We start from the raw sequence: 12,363 nt of genomic DNA, 5'->3' as shown, positions 1-12,363 counted from the left end.
CAACCTTCTGAAGCACGTGCACTGTGAGAATATCTCCCGAAATCGAGGGGATCTTCATAACTAGGTGGGGGGTAGACACGATCACCCTTAGCCGATTGATGGACGACCATCCGAGCAGAATGTTGTAGGAGGTGTTGACATCTATCACCAAGTACCATATTTTGATAGTTTTACTCATTTTCCCCTCACCAAACGTGGTGTAGAGCTCGATGTACCCCCAGGGGCCTACCCTTTCACCCAAGAAGCCAACAAATTGATCATCGTAAAACTTCATCTCTTCCTCAGCAATCCTCATATTCTTGAACGTTTTCCAGTAGAGAATGTCCACCAAACTTCCCTGATCCATCAACATTTTCATGGTGGATAAGTTACCAATGTCAACCATTATGACCATGGGATCCTCATGCAAAGGGTCGATACCCTTGAAATCTTCATCGGTGAAGGTGAAGGGAGGCATCCTTGGCCGAAAAAAGATGGTGTTCACTTGCTGCACCACCCTCAAGTGCTTTTATCTTCACGAATTAGAGTTGCCCTCTCCCGCAAAGCCCTCAACAATGGTATTGATGACCTCTCGGTCACCCCTTCCTCCACCTCCATCGTTTCGGCGACGCTCGGGTCGACGATCGTCTTTGTTTGTCCGTCGAGGGTCGTAATCCCTTCGCCCGATTGTCTCCTCCCTTCTCGGAGGAGATCACTTCGAACTCATGCCTCCCCTTTACACGTACTGACGGAGATGCCTGACTTGGATTAGTTATTCAATCTTATCTTTTAGCGTCTGACATTCCTCAATGGTGTGACCAGTGTTCTGATGGTACCGACACTTATGCAATTAATCGGCATTCTTAGGGCTCATAGCCCTTCTCAGTGTCTGAGGTTGGCAGTTAAGGTCTCATCCATAATTCTTCCCTGTCAACATTCAAAGGGGTATATCTTGTAAACCGAGGTCCTCGGTTCTCCCTGTACCTACCTCCTCGACCAACAATAGGTTGGCTCGGGCGCTCCTTCTCCTTATCCTTCCCCTTCTCTCTGCCTGTCTCAGCCCTAGTCTGACTCCTATACTCCCTCAACTCCTTCAGTTACATATACTTAACAACCCTCTGCCCAAGCTCGTCAAGGTTTGCGGCTGGCTTCTTGCACAATTTATCAGAAAGCGGTCTTGGCCATATGGTCGTGACCATGTGATGTATGGCCATGTTCGGACTTAGATTCCGGATGTTCAAGGTCACCTTACTAAACCTCTTCATGAACAACCTAAAGATTGATACAAACCAAGCCAACAAGGAGATGACCAAGGAAGCACATTACCATTCACACCATGAGAAGTCATCTCAACAATCAAGTGAAGACCTCACCAAGGATCTAACAGACCTCACCAGAGGGAGAAATGGACAAAAACTAGAGCATTTAATGTTCTTCTTGCTAGTCTTCTTAAGAATTAAACAAGTTGTAAATAAATTGGGCTCACTCTAGGGGTCCAAATAACAAGATAAGCTAAAGTAGGTTCATATAGCATAATAAGGGAGATGTGCTTATCACTTTAGCTTGTTTTTTACCTAGTTTCTAGAAGAACAAGCCTAAGGTGTGGTTTGACTTAGCAAACCCTAAAGGCAACCCCATCTCTTAGGTTTCCCATCCTACCCTTGCTTCTTGTGTTTCCAAGGCACCATCTCCTATAAATAGGGTGCCATACTCCTTGTATTTTTCATGTTGAATTTAAATAGAAAAGTTACTCTGCACAAATTGTGTGAGGTGTTAGTGAGGCTTGTTTCCTCTTTTAGCATTTAGGTCTCATCTTGAGTGATTGAGAGCTCTCAAGTGGCGACCATCAACACTTATCTTGGAGCAAACACCACACTCCAAGTGGCGTGATCCACATCTCTTCCATCACATAAGCTTTTCCTTTCCTTCATCTCTTCCATTCTTTCCATTATTCCATTTATCTTTGTGTTCTTATGTTCTTATTTTCCTCCATTGTCAATTCAGTGTTTATTATGTCTTTGTGCTTCCTTCCATGCTCTTTTATGTTTTACCCTTCATCATCCATCACCATATTCTTGTATTTTCCATTTGCCCTCTAGAAGAGAACCTTCACACTTACTTAACCACTTGGTTAAGTTCATGTCCAGTAGAGATCTTCTTTGGGTTCTCACCATATAATTGTTAAGAACCTCAATCTAAGTAAAGTTTCACAACTAAAAATGAAGCAATCTAAAATCAACTCACATAAGAGATTCTCCCTTCTCCTAGCGAATGTTGACCAAGGCGATAAAAGTCAGGTGGTACTATCGACTAGTGGCGAACTGTGTCCCAAACTTGGACACCAAGGTCTCGAAGCAGTCTATAGAATACGGGGGAGTCTTGTAAACCAAGTCAACGCTCATCCTTTCAGAGATGTGAGAACACTCGACACAAAACAACGTGGGTTCGAGGTATACAAACTAATGTGAGTAGTGTATACATCCATGTGCTCGTCGGGGTCGGTCATCCCGTCGTAACGATCCATGTTCATCCCCTTCCACGTAGGTGGAAGTTGCACTCCCATCATATAATCAGTGAATGGGTGCCTATTTGGGTATGATTCGCCCATAGTCTCTTGAGTACGAGTGGGTCTTGGCTCCTCGGCAACCTTTGTGTCGATTGGGCTTGCACCGAGTCTCCCCACGGGGTTGCTCAGCCCACCAGAGGGATCCTACCCGATCATCTTTTTCTTCATTTTCTTTTTAGAGGGCCAACATCTCCTCCTCATTCTTCTTCTTCATCTCATCCATCTCCCTTCACAGAGACATCATCAATGCTATCTGCTCAACCTCCAACTTCTTCTCATTCACCCTGCTTCTTGAAGACACCATATGATCTTTTCCTCTTTCAAATTCTCTCGGGCCCACAATGGGCGCCAATTGTTCTCGAACGGGGTTGGATCCAAGAGAACGATTATCCTCCTTCTCGATCGGTGGGTTGGTCTGCTCTTTTCCTTCCTTTCGAATTCACTCCTTTTGCACCTCTTACCTCGCTACTCCTCGCCTGTGTGAACTTCAGACTCAGATGGTACCTGCAAAAGACACTCCAACACTCAAGTAAGACTTCGACACTCGGTACACAATGCAATTAGTACTAGGTGATGACGTATACCTGATTCTTGGAATCTGTGTCTATTTATATAATTTATCATGTGCCCTTTGTTATTGAGTTTGATTAAGGATTTAATTTATGATTAAGAATGTACTACTTAATGTTTGATCTTTTATTAGTTTCATCAATCTTTTGCTTGGTGTAATGGTTTCGATCGGTCTTGACCGAGTGTTGGGCTTCGAATTGGTGTACGGACCCGGTTGGTACAAAAAGTTAATAATAAAATGGATAATGTAAGAAATAAAATAAAATTTAGGTATAATTACATTTTTTGTCCCTACATTTAAAGTCAATATTCAATTTACTACGGTGGTTACTAAAAAGTTCAATTTGGTTATAAAGTTTTTTAAAATGTATTTAAGTTGTTCTCTTCCGTTAACTTTAGACTAAAAGCATTAAATATATCTAATTTGGCACAAACAATTGCAAACGTGGACTCTGCGTATATAAAGCCTTTCCACTCCCTCACTCTCTAATTTGCTTTCACTACATATTTCTCTCTCCCCCCTATTTTATCTTCTTATCTGCCCTGTTCAAACTTCCCTTCTAATTCTCCATTCATTTTTGTGTGCCAAAAAAGAACCAAAGAAAATGGGTGCTCTTGATGACTACTTTTCAGTTTCCATCCCTAAAAAGAAACGCAAACAAATGCAGTTTTTCATGAGCTCCTATACCATATGTGTGCATGTGTTTTATTGTGGTAGCAATTTCTGATTTTATTTTCCTTTTTAACCCTTTTGTCTTGCAGACAATTGAAATCATGGTGAAAATGGACTGTGATGGCGGTGAAAGAAGAGTTCGCAATTTTGTTTACTACAACATATCACAAATAAAATTGTAAGAGTTTGGAGGTTGGAGATGTAAAAGAGAGAACGTAGGAAGCAAAAAGGCTTTGATGATGAGGATGGAAAGGGTGAGGTGGGTGAGGTTTCAAAGGTGGAAAAGGGAAACCACACCGATGTTGTGGAGGCTCTTGACAAAGGTGAAGAAGCAGAGCGTGGATGTGAGTTGGGGGAGGGAAACACCTAGGGGAGGTGGTGGGGGTGAAGGGCCAGTGTTGAGGGAGGATGCCTAAGTGTACAACAAATCAGAGTCCACGTTTGTCAAAGTCTTTGCCACATCATAAACATGTAACGCTCTTTTAGTCCAAAGTTAATATAAAGGACCAACTTAAATACATTTTTAAAAACATTAGAATCAAATTGAATTTTTTTAATAACCACGATAATAAATTAAATATTAGCCTTAAATAAATGTAGGAAAAAAAAAAGGTAATTATACCTAAAATTTAAAAGGGTTTAATTCAAAAAGGAAGGAGAGAGAAAAAAAAGTGGAAAAAGAAATAATTAATTAGAGGAAAATAGTATTTAGTGAGGGAGGGGATTAAGGAAAGAATTGTTTTTATATAACATGTGACTTAAATTAATCTAACCGTGATCCATATGCGATAGTGCTTCACTTTATAGAATCCATGCAATATTTGACTTATAAATTTATGCTTTCTTTTACTTTTATTTTAAATTATAGAAATAATATGTAGTTACATATATTAAAAGGTTTGTGAAAGCAATCGTCCCCATGCCATTGACATGAATTTGTACGTGTTTTAAATAATGATTATAAGTTGTTCCAAAAAAGTTTAATCTTATTTTATTTTATTCTCATATTTTATGTTGGAATGGATGCAGTGCATGTTTGCGGAGGCTCTCTTCTCTCGCATGCATCGTTCGTTACATCACATGTATCAATCTGATTACATTTTCTGCACTTTGATTTCTTAATCCTCCATTGTCAATTCGATTCAACCTTCTGCTTCGGAATTGATTGCATGCAACGTAGATAAACACAATGGATCAGTCACCATTCATCACTCCGAGAGGATCTTTGTCATCCAGCATTGGAGACGCTTCAGAGCTTGAGGGAAATCTCACACTCAGTGATAAGCTCAAGGTTTTCAAAAGCTCCTCCTTTGATCCCAATAACTATGTTGCCTCCAAATCCCGCAGCATGAACGAAAAGGTTTTCTCTCTCCCTCTCGCATTAAATTTCATCTTGGATCACTTTCATTGTCAAATTCGATAATGGGTCTATTTGTTGGTGAGTGATCATGCCTGCAATGAACCAAAAATGATACCTTGGGTAAGTCTATGAAACACATAATATACACCTGTTCCCCTCGTGCATGTCAAAAGTATGCCTATGTCTGTGTGTATATATTTATATATGTATATATATTAATATATGTAGGGAACCACTCTTTTAAATACACCTTTATTATAGATTGAAATTTGTTTGAAACTCTACCATTTTGTAGGTCTTACTCCTTTAACTTTTGTCTTGTAATTTTGTAGTTTCTAATAATTTTCATTTGTAGTATATAGTGGGCTAAAAAGAATATGTTAGAAACTGTATAAAAAGCTGAGTTTTTAGTAGCTTGAAAAGTGTTTTTGCTTACAAGTAGTATTCTTATTTAAGACAATAAAAGATGGAGGTTTCTAGTGTGTACCATGTTAGATTTTTATGCAATCTGAGAGGTAATACCCTTTTTCCCATTAATTAGGACTCCATTTGTTGCAACTTGCAAGTTCTAGCTACTTTTTTAGACTCTTGCCCTTACAATTTTATGATGTAAAAGTGCTAGACATTCATTCTTTTCATAGTAAAAGGTAAAACATTAATCTTATTCCTAGTAAAAGGTAAAGAACAGGTTGGTTCAGTGATCCTCAATTTGAATTAACAAGGTTTCTATGCTTTTAAAAGTGTGATTATAATTATATTTTGTCTGGCATGTATGCCAGGAACGAAAATGGTTCTTGGTTAATGAAGTGGGGATGGTGGAAAAATAAAATTACACTGCTTTTTTATTCATTTAATAGAGGAAACTTTTCTTCCTTTTGCAGGAGATAAAACACTTGTGCGCCTATCTTATTGACCTGAAGAAGGCTTCAGCAGAAGAAATGCGTAAAAGTGTTCTTGCTAACTACTCAGCTTTCATACGGTGATTACACACCCCAAAACTGTTAATTAGTTACATATCTTTGTTGAGGAATATTTTATGCTATATTTTCGAATTCTTATGCATCATATCTGAACTTTGTGAAGGGATTTAAGCATTATAATTCATGAATATTTCATTATGATATGACCTGTTGCAGTGCCTTCCTTGCAGAAGTTCCTTTGTTTACAGATTACGTAGTTTATTAACATGTCAAAGTGGTTGTATGAAATTTTGCAACAAGTATTTGTACCAAAAGTTTCGTCCCCATTTAAGTTTTCGTACAGAGATAGATTTCTTAGGTGTTCTTCTTAACTCTTCCCCTGGTGTAGTGCATGAAAAAAAAAAATGTCTAATGCCAGGAATCAGCTACCAAAAGCAAACTACATGTTTTCAGGCTATTTTTTTAACGCGGAAAGGACACGTTCTAAAATTACTTTTCAGTAATTATCTTGTACTGTGAGAAGAGAAAGTAGATAAGAGGAAGTAAGAAGCTCATTTGACTTTCAATTCTCTTATAAAATACTTTTTTTTTGTTCTGTCACTAGAAAATTAGATGTGGAAGTTATGAGTGAAAAAAAGAGGAAAAGGAAAACGGATTCTGTTGGATTGGTGAGTATAAAATTGTAGCATGATTCTGTGAGGACAAAATATGGGAAGTTTGGCTTTCATTCTTTGGTTAGTTTTGAGAGATAAAATTTGTAATATTTCTGCTGTGTTTTTCTTTTGGTATAAGCTTAGCAACTTAAGCTTTTAGGTGAGGATACAATCCATTCTTATATTACTATAACATAGTTGTCATGGTTGTTTTAGTGCTCAAAATATTATTTTTCATATTTTAACCATTAACATGCTTCCTTTGTAACTACCTTATACTGTGGATACCAATGATTAAACTTTAGACTGCTTAGTAGCATTATCTAACACTTGATTCAAGGATCATTTAAGATACTCAAATTTTTTTTATCAAGGGGCCAAGATGGTTTGTGATTTTAACAAAACTGACAACTATACGGTTGCCTGAAAATTAGGATATCCACTATCTGTAAGAAATGATTATTATTGTGTTGATGACTCTGTCTGCAATATTTTATGCAGTACGTCCAAAGAGATATCTGATCTTGAGGGAGAGTTGCTTTCCATGAGAAATCTTCTATCCACCCAGGCTGCTTTGGTTCATGGTTTAGCCGATGGGTGCGAGCTTACTCCCATGATTAGTGGCAATGAAGATTTAGAATTGGATGACATACTAGATGAAAAAACAGAAATATCCAAGACAGAAAAATGGCTAATAGGATATTTAGAAACCCTTGAGGTCCTATTAGCGGAGAAAAGAGTGGATGAATCTATGGCTGCTTTGGACGAAGGAGAAAATATGGTAAAAGAAATTAGTGAAGGGAGAACTTTTTTAAGTCCAACTTTATTTGAAGCATTGCAAGATGCTATTGCTGAACAGAGACAAAAACTAGCAGATCAACTAGCAGAAACTATCTGCCAGCCATCAACTCGCAGTGTAGAGATTCGATCAACAGCGTTGTCATTGAAAAAACTTGGGGATGGTCCTCGTGCTCATACGTTACTACTAAGTTCTCGACAAGGAACATTACTACGTAGCATGAAAAGTCTTCAATCCAGCAATTATGGGGTTGGGTCATTTACTACTACCATTTCACAGCTTGTTTTTTCCACCATTTCACAAGCAGCATCAGATTCTTTGTCAGTGTTTGCTGAAGAAGAACCCGCATATACCTCTGAGCTAGTAACTTGGGCAGTTGGAGAGGCTGAGAAATTTGCTGCTCTGCTTAAGAAATGTATTCTTGCTTCTACAGCTGCCGCAGGAGGTTTGAGAGTAGCATCTGAATGTGTTCATGTTTGCATGAGTCACTGCTATCTGCTAGAGGCTACTGGGCTAGCCCTTTCCCCTGTCCTAATAAAATATTTTAGGCCGTTTGTTGAGCAAGCACTGAAAACAGATTTGAAAAGAATTGAACAAAGTAGTTCTGCACTGGCTTCTGCAGAGGATTGGGTACTTGCTTATGCACCAACCAGCAGCAGGTCTTCTGGCCAACCTCCATCTTCTCACAGTAACTTAGGTTTGCTCCAACCAAAGCTTTCAAGCAGTGCTCACAAATTCAACTCAATGGTTCTGGTAATTACTCCCTTTTTTTGGTTCTAATCTATTTTCGTTCTTGTAATTGTAACGTCTTTTAACAAGATTTCACAATTGTTTCCATTTTGAATTTTTTTTCTCAGAAAACCATTGCTCAGTATCGTATTTCGAAAGTATCGATATGTTACTAGGAAATTGACTGAGAGAGTATAATATTGGAAAAGATCATCACGAGGCTTCTTTGTTTAACTCCTTCCCTTTATGCCTCATTGCTCAAGATGCTTAATAAGGTTTTCTGTTATCTGAATAGGAACTATTTGAAGATGTAGGGCCTCTTGAAATACTGCAATTGGATGTTCTTGCAGTTGAAGGCCTTATACAAGAGTTCAACTTCTATGTCAACTTGCTAATAAATGCATTGCCAGGATCAGTGGTAACTGAGAACCTAGAAGGGCACAGAATTGTTAAGCTTGCTGAGACTGAAGCACAGCAGATAGCATTGTTGGCGAATGCAATATTACTGGCAGATGAGCTGCTTCCACGTGCTGTTTTCAAGCTTTCACATAGCACCAAAGGTGATGAGTCTCAGAGAAAAGGATCAGAAAAACAGCGTGAACTAAAGAAAAGGCTCCAACGTGAAGTTGATCACCTGCGTGACAGCTTTTGCCGGCAACATGCTCTTGAACTTATCTTCACAGAAGAAGGAGAAGCTCGTCTAAACGCATTAATATATTTGGGAATGGATGGTAACGTAGAGCAGCCTGAATGGTTTCCTTCTCCAATTTTTCAGGTAATATGTGTGTTGGAATATTAAGACTGTTTATCTTTAGCATTAACGGTGTGATTAGACTTCGGGATTGCTTATAGTTTTGGGTAAAGGGTTCTTGTTCAGTAAAAGTTTTCAGTTGCTGGGTAATGATTGCTTTCTTTATGCTTAGTTCAGATTACTTTTTTCCAATGCCCAATCCGTATAACTTTGCTTACATAAGCTCTATCACTTTGTAATTGTTGCAATAGTGAAGTATATAAAGTCAGTTTTGCTATCCCTTAGTGTAAGGTTGTTGATTTCTGTTTTACTTTTGGTTTGTTCTCCTTTTCTTACCATGTGAAAGTTACGTCCAGAGTTGTGAGTGATATGCACAGCATTGGCTGTCTGATAGGCATAGTCTGATATCAAACTTAGACTTTATCATTTGATATATCTTTTTTGATTCAGTCTGATTCAGATTTTCAGTTAAGTTATATACCCTCTTCCACATGCAAGATTTCAACAATGTGTAACACAAACGATGCTTCCTTCGATGCTATGTTGTTAAGCCTTTAAGTCATCATAGTATACTTTTCTCTTTAGTATTCAGATACATGCATGATAGAAACACAGTAGCAGTATCTTTGTTTGTTTACAAGGTTTGTCATTTCGTACATTATTGCTCAGGAGATTTTTGCTAAGCTTACCGAAGTGGCAAGCATTGCAGCAGACGTGTTTGTAGGAAGGGAAAGATTTGCCACTGTTTTATTGATGAGACTTGCAGAAACAGTGGTCCTGTGGCTTTCTGATGACCAAGCCTTCTGGGAAGAGGTTGAGACAGGATCAACACCTTTGGGTCCCATAGGCCTTCAACAGGTACTCACTGAAACATGAGTTTGTAGTCATTTGTTGAGAGTGGCTTCAACTTACTGTAAATTAAAACTTTGTTGGTGCTGCTACAACATCGAAAATTAATTGATAAGTTAATTCTAAAAGCCTGTGAAAACATTGTCTACTGCAAAATCTTAAGAAGTTGGTTTTGAGACCTGTTATTAGAAGGTATTTTGTGAAGAATGTGTTGAAGATATTTATTTAGTGTACAAGAATTAGAATCACTGACCAAAATTAATATCAGACTAATCGTTTGATCATTCATGCAGCTTTATTTGGATATGCAATTTGTGATGATATTTTCATCCCAAGGCCGTTACTTATCTCGTCATCTGCATCAAGCTATTAAAAACATTATTGAAAGGGCTATTAATGCTCTTGCTGCTACAGGTCTAGATCCCAACAGGTACATCTATTTGGCTATTTAGCATAAGGATCACGTTAACCAGTGTCATTAGGACATGGATTGAAGAAGTAAAAGAAAGTTTTTATTGAAAAATAACATGGAAGTGCATTAAAAAATTACCCTGGAGCACATTAATATATCTCTCTTGACCTATTTGAATGAGTTTCTAAGAAAAAACTTCCAAAAACAAAAAAGTATAACAAAAATTAAATTGATTTCTCTATAAACTAAAATTAACTTTAGGTACAAATTAAAAATAAAAATTTAGAGAAATTATATGAAAAGTTATACAAATTAGTTTATACATATACTATTTTTAACTCATGGAGAATTCAGTTTTTCCTAGAAAGTCTTTATAGGAAGTTCGTCCAAATAGACAATAAATATTTTACTCCCCCTAACTCATCTTAAGAACATCTGTTACCATTTCTCTTAACTTAATACTATATTTAATGCTAACTATAATGAAATAGAATAAAGTAGAGTATAATGCCAGGAAGTTACCATTCTCTTATTTGAATATTTTCAAGGTGCAATAGGTAAAATAAAACTGTTTCATTCCATATCTCTCAAATTTGAGGGAAAGAGAAAGAAAAATGGGTCTTTGATGGAAAAAAAAAAACTAGGGAGATAAAAGGAAAATATGTCTGGAGTAGCATCATTTAAGTACATTTATGATGGAATCAACCACTTTTGTTATATACTGTTTTTTACTAATCAATAACCTTTGAATGGCAGTGTCTTGCCTGAGGATGAATGGTTTGTTGAAGTTAGTGAAATTTCTATAAAGATGTTAACCGGCAGAGCTGCCTTTGATAGTGTAGAGGAAGATATTCCTAGCCCCACTTCATTTGTCCAAACATAGTCAATGTCACTAGTACTCTATTCCCATGGAAATGATAATAGTTCATCCACTTCTCAATCATGGTACACTGTAGACAGCAGAAGGAAAGAAAGCATTGAAGTGAAACCGTTTCATGTTTATCATCTATACCTCTACATGATCACATTACTGTGATAAATCAGGCTTTTCAGTGTTCAAGGAGTGTCTCTCACTTCAAACTTGTGTGGATGAATTGCATTACATCTGTGTGCATTCCCATCTACACGTGTCATACATTGCAGGAATGCTAAAGGATGAAGGAGATCAAGATCTAATGTAATTTGGGCCATACCATTTTGTGAACTTTGGTTGATAAAAATCAAGAGAATTTCTAGAACCCAAAAATGCCTTCAGGTTTTGGATTCATTGTAACTATTTGTACATTACTCTTTCCAATATAACCATAGCCAATTGATTAGTTTTAGGAACTTCTGGTAAGTGCTTTTCTCTTTACTTATTTATTTTTTTACCTATCTTGTCGTTAACAAGGGAACACAAACCAAGATTCCTTGGGCGTGTACTTTGACCCTATCCAAACTTCATCTGCTCTTAGACACTATTTCTTTTAATCCTTTTATCTAGAAATTTTGGGAAGTTTTCCTGTTCTTTTTAGAAGACTATAAATTCTTTTAAAAATAATACTCTCAATTATTCAATATTTATGCAATAATCAATCAATTGATTTAACACTTTTTCACAAGGATAGGAGAAAATCACAACCCAAAATTATATTTATAATTCCCCTTGCTTTTTTGTATGAAATGTAAAAGGAATAGTTAAGTATGATACATTAATTGTTTTTCTTAGATGGATACATTAGTTAGGTTGGTAGAAAGAGTGAGGTACCAATAATTTTCAAGAGTTTGAATTCCTTGTAAAATAGGTAAACGGTGAAGAATTTCTTGGTTGCACTACAGTAACTTTTTTCCTCTTAAAAATATCCGTTGTGGTGGATATCTTAAAAAAGAAGCACCTATATTGATCTTAGTTTTCCTTATTGAAAACCTAAGAAGACCTCTGTACAGTGTAGATTTATGTTCCTTTCGTACAACTGTTGCTTTCTGAATGACATAGTCTACGAAAATTATTGGTACTCGATTGGGATAATCATACGCATTAAAATAATGAAGTGTGCAATGGTGGAGCAGAGAAGGCTCACAAATTTAAGATGCCACTTGAAATTTCAAATCATGACACAGAT

The 12,363-nt window shown here is 37.1% G+C and overlaps 1 protein-coding gene across 1 annotated transcript; it reads left to right on the top strand.

The window, feature by feature from the left end:
* The first annotated feature begins 4,977 nt into the window (after window positions 1-4,977).
* LOC137809619 (Vps51/Vps67 family (components of vesicular transport) protein) lies at window positions 4,978-11,505 on the top strand. Its single transcript, XM_068610726.2, has 7 exons — window positions 4,978-5,148; window positions 6,030-6,127; window positions 7,223-8,273; window positions 8,545-9,024; window positions 9,670-9,858; window positions 10,143-10,279; window positions 11,018-11,505. Exons 1-7 carry the CDS (start codon window positions 4,978-4,980, stop codon window positions 11,142-11,144), a joined length of 2,253 nt encoding a protein of 750 aa, XP_068466827.2. The 3' UTR covers window positions 11,145-11,505.
* The last annotated feature ends 858 nt before the right edge of the window (window positions 11,506-12,363 follow it).

Source organism: Phaseolus vulgaris, chromosome 2 (assembly GCF_051622355.1).
Source record: "Phaseolus vulgaris cultivar YP4 chromosome 2, ASM5162235v1, whole genome shotgun sequence".
Classification (NCBI taxonomy): domain Eukaryota; kingdom Viridiplantae; phylum Streptophyta; class Magnoliopsida; order Fabales; family Fabaceae; genus Phaseolus; species Phaseolus vulgaris.
This window is presented reverse-complemented; position numbering and strand designations above follow the sequence as displayed.